Source organism: Chanos chanos, chromosome 2 (assembly GCF_902362185.1).
Source record: "Chanos chanos chromosome 2, fChaCha1.1, whole genome shotgun sequence".
In the NCBI taxonomy this organism is placed as follows: domain Eukaryota; kingdom Metazoa; phylum Chordata; class Actinopteri; order Gonorynchiformes; family Chanidae; genus Chanos; species Chanos chanos.
Window position 1 is genome coordinate 33,840,230 of NC_044496.1, and position 12,278 is coordinate 33,852,507.

At 41.9% G+C, this 12,278-nt stretch overlaps 1 protein-coding gene across 1 annotated transcript in view; it reads right to left on the reverse strand.

Moving 5' to 3' along the window:
• Nucleotides 1-2,779: 2,779 nt before the first annotated feature.
• Nucleotides 2,780-12,278, reverse strand: part of ppip5k1b (diphosphoinositol pentakisphosphate kinase 1b) — a 30,115-nt gene continuing 20,616 nt past the window's right edge. Inside the window, exons 26-31 of the mRNA XM_030792349.1 lie at nucleotides 12,089-12,191; nucleotides 11,098-11,226; nucleotides 9,103-9,165; nucleotides 4,037-4,174; nucleotides 3,799-3,912; nucleotides 2,780-2,983 (exon numbers count right to left, since the gene is read on the reverse strand). Of these exons, the coding sequence (XP_030648209.1) occupies nucleotides 2,892-2,983; nucleotides 3,799-3,912; nucleotides 4,037-4,174; nucleotides 9,103-9,165; nucleotides 11,098-11,226; nucleotides 12,089-12,191 (639 nt within the window). The 3' untranslated portion in view covers nucleotides 2,780-2,891. The remainder of the gene's footprint in view (nucleotides 2,984-3,798; nucleotides 3,913-4,036; nucleotides 4,175-9,102; nucleotides 9,166-11,097; nucleotides 11,227-12,088; nucleotides 12,192-12,278) is intronic.

A 12,278-nucleotide genomic window follows, 5' to 3' on the forward strand; every position in this document is an offset into this window, starting at 1 on the left:
TTTGACGAATTTCTCAAAGATCTTTTAGTTTAGCTGTATAATCCAGTTCCTCCTAATTAAAAGACAGAATCATTTTACCATATACCAGGCTAATTCACCCATCTTATCTCTGCATGTGATCTTATTCGTTATTATCCTGAATGTAATTGTTTAAAAATGCAGACTGAAGAAAATAATGTTTAAAAAAGGTGTATTTGAGCTAATTGTCTTAATGCTACTGGAAATAGACCATATTATCAGGCTTTGCTTCTGTTTTTCTCTGAGGTGTTAAAGATGCTGTGATAGCTAACTCTGTTTCTGGGCTCTGTATTACTTCAGTTCTGTTACTCTTTAGTGTAATATTCCATATCTCTCTTTCAATCTAAATGCAAAAGTACAATTTCTGCTGATTTACTGTAAAAGGGAAACATCCTGGTGACCATCAATAAAAACTACATTGACTGAAATTCTAAAAATGCATCCTGTCTTTTTGTACAATAACTATTTATATATTCAGAAGCATACAGTAACATTGCTTTTAACTTTTTATCGGCTAGCCTAATCTAATGATCAAGCACCTAAGTCATTGGCTAGACTTTAAAAACCAAATATCCCTGAAAAATGGTTGCTACAGCAACCTTTCTTTCAGAAAAACATTTTGTGGGAGGAGAGTCTCCAGTGTTCTGAAGAGGTGGCACCATCCTCTAATTGGACACAGCTGGCTGCTTGCCTGATTTCCTTTGTCAATGTATTGTCTACAGTGGGGTGAATAACGTCATATGTATTGAACACTGTGATTATAAGCCACAGGGGCTTGTCTTGCTCATACCATCATTACTTAACAGTCAAGCTAATACCACCCCCACAGCTTTGGCCTCACATGTCCTCTGTCTGCTTAAAAAGGTAAATTTTACTCATCAGAGGAAAAATGTGGACATACAATAAATTATATGGTCAAGTGTAATGTTGTGTACCATTATACAGAATGGTCACAAATTCCCAGCTATTCATTTATTCTAAGTTTCTCTTCAGGTAAGAATCCAGGATGCTTTGCCACAACTGATGAAAAAGGGCAAACGCTGGGTATGAGATCACCAGCTGGCTTCCTGTTACCACCCTAACATGATTAAACTCTTTCACAGTGCTCTCTCTCCCTGTCTGTCTCTGTCTCTTTCACACTCTGTCTCTTTCTCTGCCCCCCCCCTCCCCCGACAACCTCCAATTCATCAAGGCTCCTGCACTGACATTTAAAAGTCAATCATGGGAATGTTGGTAGTTACCATGGTGATGCAGAAGAACCAAGCAGAAAAAACATGACTCATCACTGTTTAGCTTCACCTTCACTGTTACTAGACTGTCAGAACCAGGAAATTACAGTTAGGACAGTTATGGCTTACACTGAAAAAAGCTAGTGTAGTGCACTAAATGACTATTTTAAATTACATAAATGCGAGTGGAAAAAAGCCATCATACAAACCTTCCCTAGGTTGTGAAGTTGAACGAAGTTGAAGGAACTCAGGAATTACTCTTTACAGTAAAGACAGCCAAGTGACAAGCAGTGCAGGAAAAAGAGACTTTTTCACTTGCATACTAAAGTTTTAATATTAAAACAGAAGGGATCACACTACTGCCACTGGAATTTAAACAACACATAAATTATTGCACTGGAAAATCTGGAAAATCAAACTCAAAACAATGCACTCATTCAAATTAGTCATTCATAAATGTCAATGTAAAAATGACTGATAATTCTCCAAAATAAAGCAAATCCTCATCAAAATGTTTTTTTTTTTTTTCGAGAGAACAATACAACACAGCCAAACACTGCAAGTCAGCCAAGAACAGAGAGGCTGTTCTTGACACAGGCCACAAGGAGAACTGTCATTTCAATTTAAAACCAGAGGACAGAAAAAAAGCACATGACACTCTGTCTCCAGTGATGTGCTTATTACCCATCCCTTTGGCTTGAAAATATTATGATAATTATGCACTATCATACACAGGTATACATTAACAAGTAATCTTTGTGCCAGAAATATTTCTTTGATCACATGATATAGAATCTCTTCAAGTAATTAAATACAAATTACAGAATAAAACTTTGTCAAGACAGCACATTGCAAAAAACAACAGCAACAACAACAAAAAACAAACAAAAAATTATGTTTTGTTTAAAAGCAGATTCCTGGAGGAAAATACAGGCAGGCCACTGGACCTTAGGTCTGGAGTGCTTGGCCAAAGTATTATTTAAAAAAAGAAAAGAAAAAAAAATCAGAAAAAAAACATACTAATTATGCTGTTGTTCCAGAAAGTTGTTCCAGAGAGAACTGACACCAGGCACTAATGTTATCACAATACATTTTCAGATTCCAATACTCGGTCTCAAAAGTATGTCCTTTTTCTTCAAGTGTTTCACATCATATTTACATTACAACAGACACAAATCTCTTACCACACAAAAATACAATCTCTAAAATCTTAATTAATAAAAATATTGCAAACATACACACAAATAAACTCTAATTTGCAACCCAGTTCTCGCCTTATTTCTGTTCATGCTAAGCTACCACAGTGATTCAGCAGTGTCAAAGACACACACACCTCAACAGATTACTCTGGATCGGACTTACGACTCTCAGCTCCATGCGCTCTACAGTCAGTGGCCTACTTACCCTGCTCTGAGTTAACTTTCACAGGGCTTTCAGTGAGCTAACAGTCAGAAAATAGAGTGGGAAAACAAGTGTAATGTTTAAATAACTGAACTATAATCCTCTAAACATCTTTGTCATTAATATCTCAAAATATCTGGGGTCAGAGGCTCGTAGCGGATACCAAAGCTCGTCACTTTATGGTCTTTTTGCCTGTTACTGGCCATCCTCTGGGTTCTGCTGTTCCATGGTTGACCTTCTCATCTATTCAGAGACGGTGAAGTGAGATGGTGGCTCAGCCACTGAGGGGGATGAGGGTCCTGCACTGGATACAGTACTGGAGGGAACACTGTTATCTGCATGCATACACACACACACACTCCTTAATTTACAAGAACCATTGGCTCAGTCATAGAATTCCATTATGCTTGAACCATATCCTGAAACCATAAATCTACTTTTTAAAGTAATCTGCTTTCTTTTTAAAATGAAAACTAGTGCTTTCATGAGATGATATATTTTTCATGTAATTTTTAACATGAATTAACACAATGACAATAACAACACATGACTAAGTGTAAATATTTTTTTGCTTTAATAAATAGTTCTAAATAAATAAATAATAGGAATTAGAACAAACCACTTATTAATCTAACACTTTTGTCCTCAAGCATAGTCCTAACGCCTTTCCAGATATCAAATTAAATGGGTTACAAAGCAAGCAAAGCAAAGACTGGAGCAGCCTAGATTTCTGTCATACTAACAAAAACCCCAAAAAGCAGCTGTTAAAGCCATTCTAAAGGCTAGAGACATGTCTCATTAATAGGTAAAGAGGCCACAGGAGAATGAGCAGAGCCAGGGAGCACACAACAAAAAGGCTAAGTAACAAAATGCAAAGGGGCCACTGGCTCAAGGCATTAAAGCCTACTTTACTGGAGCCTTAATTGATTGCATCTGTCTCCTTAGCAACCAAAATAGTGTCAGACAGTTTAAGGCGTATCAGAGTGGCCTCTTGGTCTGCATGGCAAACAGTCAGGAATGCAGCAAGGCTCTGGGCTCAGCTGACTCCGACAGGCAGGCCTGGCTGTCGCCGTAGGCTCTGGGTAATGAGGTCGACACTTTAAAGGCTCCGTCACAGGCAGAGCAGAACAGAGCAGAGAGATTGACTTACACCAGAGAGGGCGGTTAGGGTGCAGAACAGGAAGCGCTGAGGAGGAAGCAGAAGCATCACGACTATCACAGTCCATAGACGTCTGAGTCTGGGAATCAAACATGGCCGACAGACCTGGGAGGACAAACAAACAGCAGCCTCAGCTCACAGCAAGCTGTGGTTAGAACTCTCTGGAACAGTATACATCCACGTCTAGGAATTATAAAACATGTTAACCACTAGATGTGTATATACTTACATTTTAAAGTCTTTGAATGAGTGTCACTCCCTCTTTCACACACAGCAGTCAGGAACTCATCCACCTGCTTGAGTGACAGTGAATTATGCAGCGTTTCCAAAGGATATATTGATGGCACCATGGAGCAGCCTTCAAACCCTGCAGAGCAAAAATAAACAGACACACACACACACCACAGACACACGCACATACATGCATGCATACACACACGCACACATATGCATGTCAAAAACAACCCTGCAATTTTTGGTATATTTCATTTCCATTATGAAATGTGTGCAGTTTGAACTAAGCACATAAACACAGATGCACAGGACAGCTATAATAACTCTGGTGACCTACAGACAGTGCACGGGAGGAGGATGGGCATGCCATCACCAGCATGTTCAGTCAGCAGGGTCATGTGATTTCCTTTACCACTGCATAACTAGAAAAAGCCCTGAACACAGCATTTTCATACATACATGCACGCACAAACACACGTGCACACACACACATACACACACATACCATGACAGTAAAACAGCCTACAGAGCAGCTCAAAAAATAAACACATGATGAGCAAATAACAACAAACTGACGCTACCTGAATTACATCGAGACTAAATGATGCATCTACAAACTGCAAAAACATCTACCCACTGTAAAAGCATTTAGACACTGCAAAAGCATGTGTCCACTGTAAAAACATCTACCTCACTGTAAAAACAACTACCCTCTGTAAAATAATCCACAGACTGCAAGAGCATGTACCCACTGCAAAAGCAGTACAGCGCCCACCTTATATTTCCTACTCATCTCACACTACACTGCTGAGTTTTAAGAGCTTGTTTGTTGAACATCCATGGTTACTGAATCTGCATACAAACATGTTTTTCAGAAATTATTGCTAAGATATGCCCAAGTAAGTGGTTAATGCAAAAAGACAGAAAAAAGATTCAGTCTGTTTGGGACACATTAATGAGTTAATGGATTCAATCTAACCAAACAGGTGCAAGAGCACAGAGGCGAAAGTGTTGTTTGAACTGTGTTGAATGATAATTATAGAGTAAAGATTTGCTGAGGTGGAATCAGAGTCTCTCTAAATCTAAGCATGGACAGAGAAACCAAGACACAATAGGAGCCCTGACTGCACTGAAATATCCATGACACGAAGGACAGTAATAACACAGGTTAAATGCCAGGGGTTGGGCAACTTTGTAAAGGTGACAAAGAATAAGCCTCCCTCAAACCTTCTCCCGCTTGCACAATCCTGCTTGGGGCCTGAGATTAAGATCACTCATTCAGTCCACACAACTGGTGCAGCAGGAGTCAGAGCCCAACAATACAGCTCTACAGCATTCTCCATTCACATACAGAGAGAGAGAGCAAAAGAGTGAGAGACAGAGAAAGAAAGAGAGAGAAAGCAGACCCGGGGGGGAGGGGGGCGAGGTGCCAGGCATGTGCCAGTTAAGAGTCAGGAGAGTAGAGGAAGGAATGGAAGCAAATTTAAAGTGAATATATCGGATATATCCACTGCCTCCATGTCTAAATAAACCAGCATAGCCACGTTGACAGTATTAATCAACATTCTGGCTCAGCTGTAAATTTGCTATGAAAACTTTGTCTGCTTTGGAAGATGCATGTAAGCCAGTCCCTTCCCAAAACCACCTCACTGCTGCCTGAGACATGCAGAAAAATAAAAAGAGAAATTTGAGAGAGAGAGAGAGAGAGAGAGAGAGAGAGAAAGAGGGCAATGACAGTGAAGACAAGACAGAGAGGATAGAGAGATACAGAAGACGCGGTTCAGAAAGGGTTGGAAACAGTAAAATAGAAACAAAAACAGATATAGTATGGGCCATGCAGCAAATCTGAAGTTTTAGTTGGAAGCTTCTAGAATAATACTGTGACCACATCCACTAATCAAAAGATGCAGGGGCAACAGCAGGTAACCCTAAACGGTGCATTCGCTCCAGGTTTGGAGAGGAGGGGCAGGGCGGAGTGGTCTGGGGATGGACAGGGTTGAGGGAGGAGCACAGGTGAGAGGCTGACCAGGTAGGCACTCAGCAGCATCCTGGTCAGAGCTTAGCCAGCTGGTGAGCAGGCGGAGGTGGTAGGAGCACTGGTGGAGGTGGTGGGTCAGGACTGGGTCAGCTGAGAGGCCCTGCAACATCTGGGCTACATGGTGCTCCTCCAGAGGCTCTGGGGAAGAGGAGGCAGAGCAAGGGAGGGAGGGTAGGAGAGGGGCATAAAAGGAAAAGGAAGAGGAAAGAGGGGAGGGATGGAGGGTAAGGAGGAGAGGAGAGGGGGGGAACAGTTAGTCAAAGAGGATGAGTGGTGGGTGGAGAATGAAAACAACATAAGAAAGGGGAAAAACAGAAGGGAGGAAGGAGGAGTGTGAAAATTTCAGAAAAGGGATGAGCAGGACAAGTGACAAGTGGAGTACAACAGTGCACGAGAACGGGAGGGAGGAGAGATGAGGAAACTGAGGAGCAGTAGATGTCGGAGGAGTAAAAGAAGAGACATGGAGTATAATAAGATGGAGCAGCAGTAATGTAATACTGATATCAGGAGAAGAAATAGAGCTCTAAGTGCCTAAACACAGAGGGGTGGGAGGAGCAGTCAGTGCCTATGGTGAAGCATTGGGAATCATCTGGCCCAGTTTATCTGCCTGTGTCTGGAGAGACTGAGGGTTTTTTTAGAGCAGTGACTCAGCAATAAACTGTAATCAACAACTACATCTGATCATAGGAAAAGACTTTCTAGAAGTATGATAATAGTTATCACAATATCACAACTAACAGAAACATACTGTATGTGGCTTCAGAAATATCTACGGGCTCTAAAGGGTAGAGAACCGGGCTTGTGACTGGAGGGTTGCCGGTTCGATTCCCAGGCCCAACATCCACGGCTGTGTGCCCTTGAGCAAGGCACTTAACCCCAATGCTCCCCGGGCGCTCACCAAGGAGGCTGCCCAGTGCTCCCGCGTCTGGTGTGTGTTCACTACTGGTGTGTTGGATGGGTTAAATGCAGAGGACAAATTCACTGCTCGCTGTTCACAGTGTGTGTGTGCAATCACTGAAACTTAAAACTTAAAATATCGTGCTTGATGAATTAGTATTGCCAAAAGCCAATGAGGAAACCTGGGTTTGTGATGGTTATGTTCAGCTCCCAACATCAGTGCTATTCAGAGAGCTGAAATCTCAGAGAGATCAGGCCCTTTAAAACTGTCCACGCTGAGAACCAGCTCTCCACTCCCCAAAAGCACCAGTTCGGTCAGAAAAGCCGCAGAGGCCTGCTTGGTGCTGTACTATTCCTGGTTTATCGAACTCAAATAGCACGTAAAGATGTCTGATCAATTCACACGTGATTCACGTCTCACCTCGTAGCACTAGACTCACGTTTACAGTGGATGTCCTCTCATGAACAGTAACCTGTGTATTAGCTCTCCTCAAAATAAATATACATTTACTTTAAAATAAATGCAAAATAAATCTATACACCTGCAACTGATGAACCGATAACTCCCGTTAGTTTCCAAAGCACAAGTGCACTTTTGTGTGGTTCCAGTGGACAGGACATTCACCCACATGCATTACAGGTCCCTTGAACAACATGGTTTTTGATGCACATAGGAGTGGAAATCTGTATAACTGAATTCTGTTTTACATGGTTGTTTTTTTACACACTACACTATGTATGTTTAGTCAATTAATCATTCTGAAAAAGAAACAGACCGGGCCCTGTATGAAAGAGAGATGCAGTGAGTACAGAAAATATTAAAATTTTCTAGAAATGCAGAATAGGGCATGTGGAAGAAGAAGGACAAATTTTTTTAACTTCTGTAGTTTTTTTGAGTATGTGTGTCTGGTTATTTCGTACCACTCAGTTTACCTCAGGGTTTACCAGTCAGGTCCAACAAAATGGACTTTCACAACAATGCAAATAGACTCAAATCAAAATACAAAAACAAGCCAAAGCTCATCAGACTGACTGTATCCACTCACGCAGACATGCACACACACACACCACAATTCTTCTTTCAGGAACTCAGAGGGAAAAAAAAGAAATTCACATCTAATTCCTCTGAAACCGGACAAAGCCTATAATTAATTTTCAGAATTCATTTTCATTTTCAGAAAAATTAACTTTGCTGATGAGGCTAGTATGACAAGTACAGGATGTGGTTTTGTCATTAAAGACACACTTTATAGAGGAAAAGCAGTAGAAACCCTTGTAGAAAAGGACAGTCAAACCAAAGGTGAGAACACCGGTAATGTGAGAGCATCAACAACATACACATTCACTCACTTTTCACTATCTTCTGCTTACAGCTTCTCAGGCCAAAGGACTTCATCATTTGTCAGGTTTATTTTCACCATCATAAATCACTGGTAAAATGTCATGTTAACCCTTGCTCCCATTAGCAGTGCACACTAACAGACATGTTTATTTCATGTTTTGGTCTACAGGGGATGGAAAAATAAACTATACATCAGTCATTTCTCAAGTTTTCCTAATCCTCCCACTGGCTGGAAATGGTTTTAGTTTTGAGGAGAAATGCCCGTAACAACAATGAAACTACTTGTTACGCATCAGTCATTCATTAAAATTTTTAGTGCTTGTATGGATTCAACAAAACTATGAGGAAAAACAGTATAGCCATTAAAGATAACTGTAATGGTGGAAGGGTTAACCATCTCTTTCTACTGACAGAATGAATTGACTCCATTTGGGTGTATGTGCACACACACAGAAATATATCGTGTCAGATATATTCATTCATGCATCTATCCACTGGCAAGAAGAGAAATCAATCAATCAATAAGTCAAAGAGGCACAAATTGAGAAGAGATTAGGTGGGAGAGGGTGCCATGGATATGAAGAGTAAATTAGAGCTACACGTCTGAAGACAGGAAGAGGAGATCTCCCAGTGGATCATCATTACATCACAGATAGCCTCACAGATTAAAGAGTCAGGAACTAATGGGAAGCAGGAGAAAAAAAACATTACTCCCGACAGCATGCAAGACATAAGTAGAGGGGCAAAATAAACGTAGTGGAAAAAAAAAAGTCGTCAGACATACCATTAGTCGGATGCCTGGCAAATGACACAGAAAATCTCTTTACTGCCGGCATAGAGAGCAGCTCTGAGGAAATAAAAGAGGCAACCAGAGTTACCAACGACACAGCTCTTCTGTTGGAGTGTGTGTGTGTGTGTGTGTGTGTGTGTGTGTGTGTGTCAGAGGACTGTAGGAGACAGAACTGAGGGTAACCAAATGAAAGTTAACCATCCCTGAAGCTGACTGGATGTTATGTGGTTCAAGATCATTCTTGCTTTGGCTGAACGAAACACTAAAATACATATGATAACCACACAAATGAGAGACGTGTGTTAGCATCACAACCACACAAATGCACTGAAACAGCCAGGTGAGAACTCACTAACAATGAGCCTACAATGTGTCTACACTACAGTTAGGGACAGCTAAACTACAGACAGAACCTTCAGCTTCTCCTGTAAAATCATTCGGGGGAAATGCTGACAAAACAGAAAATTGACAGAAAAGATAAACTTGGCTCTAACACCATATAGTAGACGTTGAAATGCCAGTTCAGTCCTGCTTGGAGAAATGAGGACTGCTGGCATGATTTTCAGAGTCCAGGTCAGCCTTTGTCATTTTCTAACATTTCCGAGATGTTTACCCAGGTCTTTTCCATTCAGTTAAATCAACATATACATTTCTGAAGCAAAGCAGAGCTCCACATTGCAAATTCATCCTGATTATAGAGACAGAGAACAAACAACTTGTCAGTGCAGCTCACTGCAGTCAGCCTCAGAGACAGCCTTTGCAAGTATCACTCGCCGTCTTCTAATGGAGCAGCATGACAAGGCAAGATTTTGGTTACTCATTAGAAGGAGGTATGAGTTTGCGTTCAGTGGACCTTCATTTTAGAAACACAGTGCCACCTTGTGGACATTGCAGTCAACACATGCCAAAGTGGCGCAACCTCCTTTCAATGAATAGCCATAATATTCAAGGCACAATATCATATGACTTTGAGATTATGTACAGACATCAAGAAAATGTTTAACTGGACATCATGCCAGGTGCTGTGAGACTGTGAACATCAGATGATTTAGTTTAATTTGAGCAATAAAAATAAAAACAATTTGAATAAATTTGACAATGCGTGTCTCACAAGGTTTAATTATTGCTCATTTCCAGCCTGAAAGCTGTCTGAATTGGAATGGCCTTGAATTTCAGTGCTTTCTGGCTCACTGCAACACTTTAAAGAAAAGAAATAAGACAGCGTAACACTGTGGTGGCAAGACTACTGATGCTAGAGTGCCCTCTAGTGGCTGAAGCTCCATCGAGCACTGGTCAGGGAAAGACTGACTAACTTCAAAACAAACCATGAGCACAGACTCTAAAAGGGCAAGGTTTCTCCTCTTGGAGTTTCACTCACAGACACCATGCTTGTAAGCAAACCCTTACTCTGCAGGAATGACAGACAGAGAGAGGTATGTGCACTCATGCATAGAATTAATTCACTGTTTGAGACTACTCCAACTGCATTGGACTACTTTAATTCATTGCGCTGCCCAAAGCATAAAGTTTGATTATGATTAGTGTGATTACGATTACAGATGGATGTCAGTCACTGCATTCTCATGCTGAAAGTGAATTAAGAATAAACACGTCCCCGTGAGTCTGAGTTAGACTGTGGATTATGATTCTGGGTTGGGTGGAGGCTGCAGTCCAGGGCCTGGATCACCTCTGTCAGCTGTGGGTGTACTCTGGTCCTTCCCCCATCTGGGAAATATTATAGATAATGATGTAGACTAAGGTCTTAACAGGCTGGAGCAGACTCTTATAGGAGTCTAAGGGCTCTGAAAACGGCCTGGAGTGTTATATAAATTAGAATGTGGATGGCAGTGCTAACCAGGCTATAGAGGAGGCTATAGATGACGCTCTAAGAAAGAGAGAGTATGGAGTCTATACAGGGGTCTAATTAAGACGAGAGATCTGAAGCTGAGCAGCGTAACGGTGACTGTATGTCGGGTGTTAGGGACGTACCGTCTCGACAAGACAGACTTCGGGGGGAGTACAGTTTTTTGCGTGGTGCCGGTGCAAGGTCTCTGAGGTTGGGGGCACTGGAGGATGCCCCCAGACCAGATGCACTGAAGAGGCCAGTGCAAAGGGAGCCTGTGTGGAAGAACGGTGGGGTGCAGGGGTGGTTAGTTTTAAACAACATCACATGCAGTCTCTTCCGCAAACATGAGAGCAGTGGAAGGCCAGGTTACCTAAGCATCTGTTTGGCTAAACACAGTGCAACATTTCCATCTGCAAAACCCTCTCAAACCCTCCCAAAGACTCTCAGTGACTTAACGAACAAAAACTGTTTTTGTGGGCTGACAGGAGGATAAGAGATGTGCTGTATTAAAAGAATAAGAGTCTTGCAAAAGAAGGGTGGGTCTAAGGCAGCTCAAAGCACCTATCAGTTCTGGAATTGTCTCACAAAAGCAGAACCCACTGCACAGGGGTTAGTTTTACACCAGGGTAAAAGACAGGGCAGATACCACATGCATTTCAGTGCAAATAAGTTACCTGCTTAAGTCAAGCAAGGTGATTTACTTTTTCTTATATTTGTATTCACTTTGAAGTTAAACCAGTACGTTAGTGAGAACTGTGAGATGTTGGCTGGCTCCAAAACCTCCAAATGGCCTGTATTGTGTAGCCTCATAAAAGTTCTCTCTTGATGCACTGTAAATAGGATAGACAGGAATAGCACTGTGGACATTGCTAGGTGTCATATTTAGACCACAACTGGCAGCACAGGCACATTTCAGAGGCGGTGGCCAAGTCTCCGATGAACTCTGTCCTAAATACTCTACAGCAGGTTGGCTAACTGCAGCATTAACACTACAAGCTAACAGTAGCAATGCAGGCATAAGAGCCAAGTCAGTCAGGGCACCCACAGGGGGCGGGTCTCTGTGGTCGCTGACGACAGTTGGAGAGATGTGGCGTGGCTGGCACAGACAGAAAAAGCATACCACCTGATACCCACCTAATCCACTCTGCTTGACCTCTGGGGATTGGCGTGAGCAGGACGGGAAGAGGCGATAGGGTGTGCCACGCGAGGAGGCGGAGCCACCACTCTCTGACAGAACCTGCAGGTTCACGGACACAATGATATGACGACAAAAAGATGACTAAGCAACTGGAGCAGCGGTGACACATTAATCTCTTTACTCTAA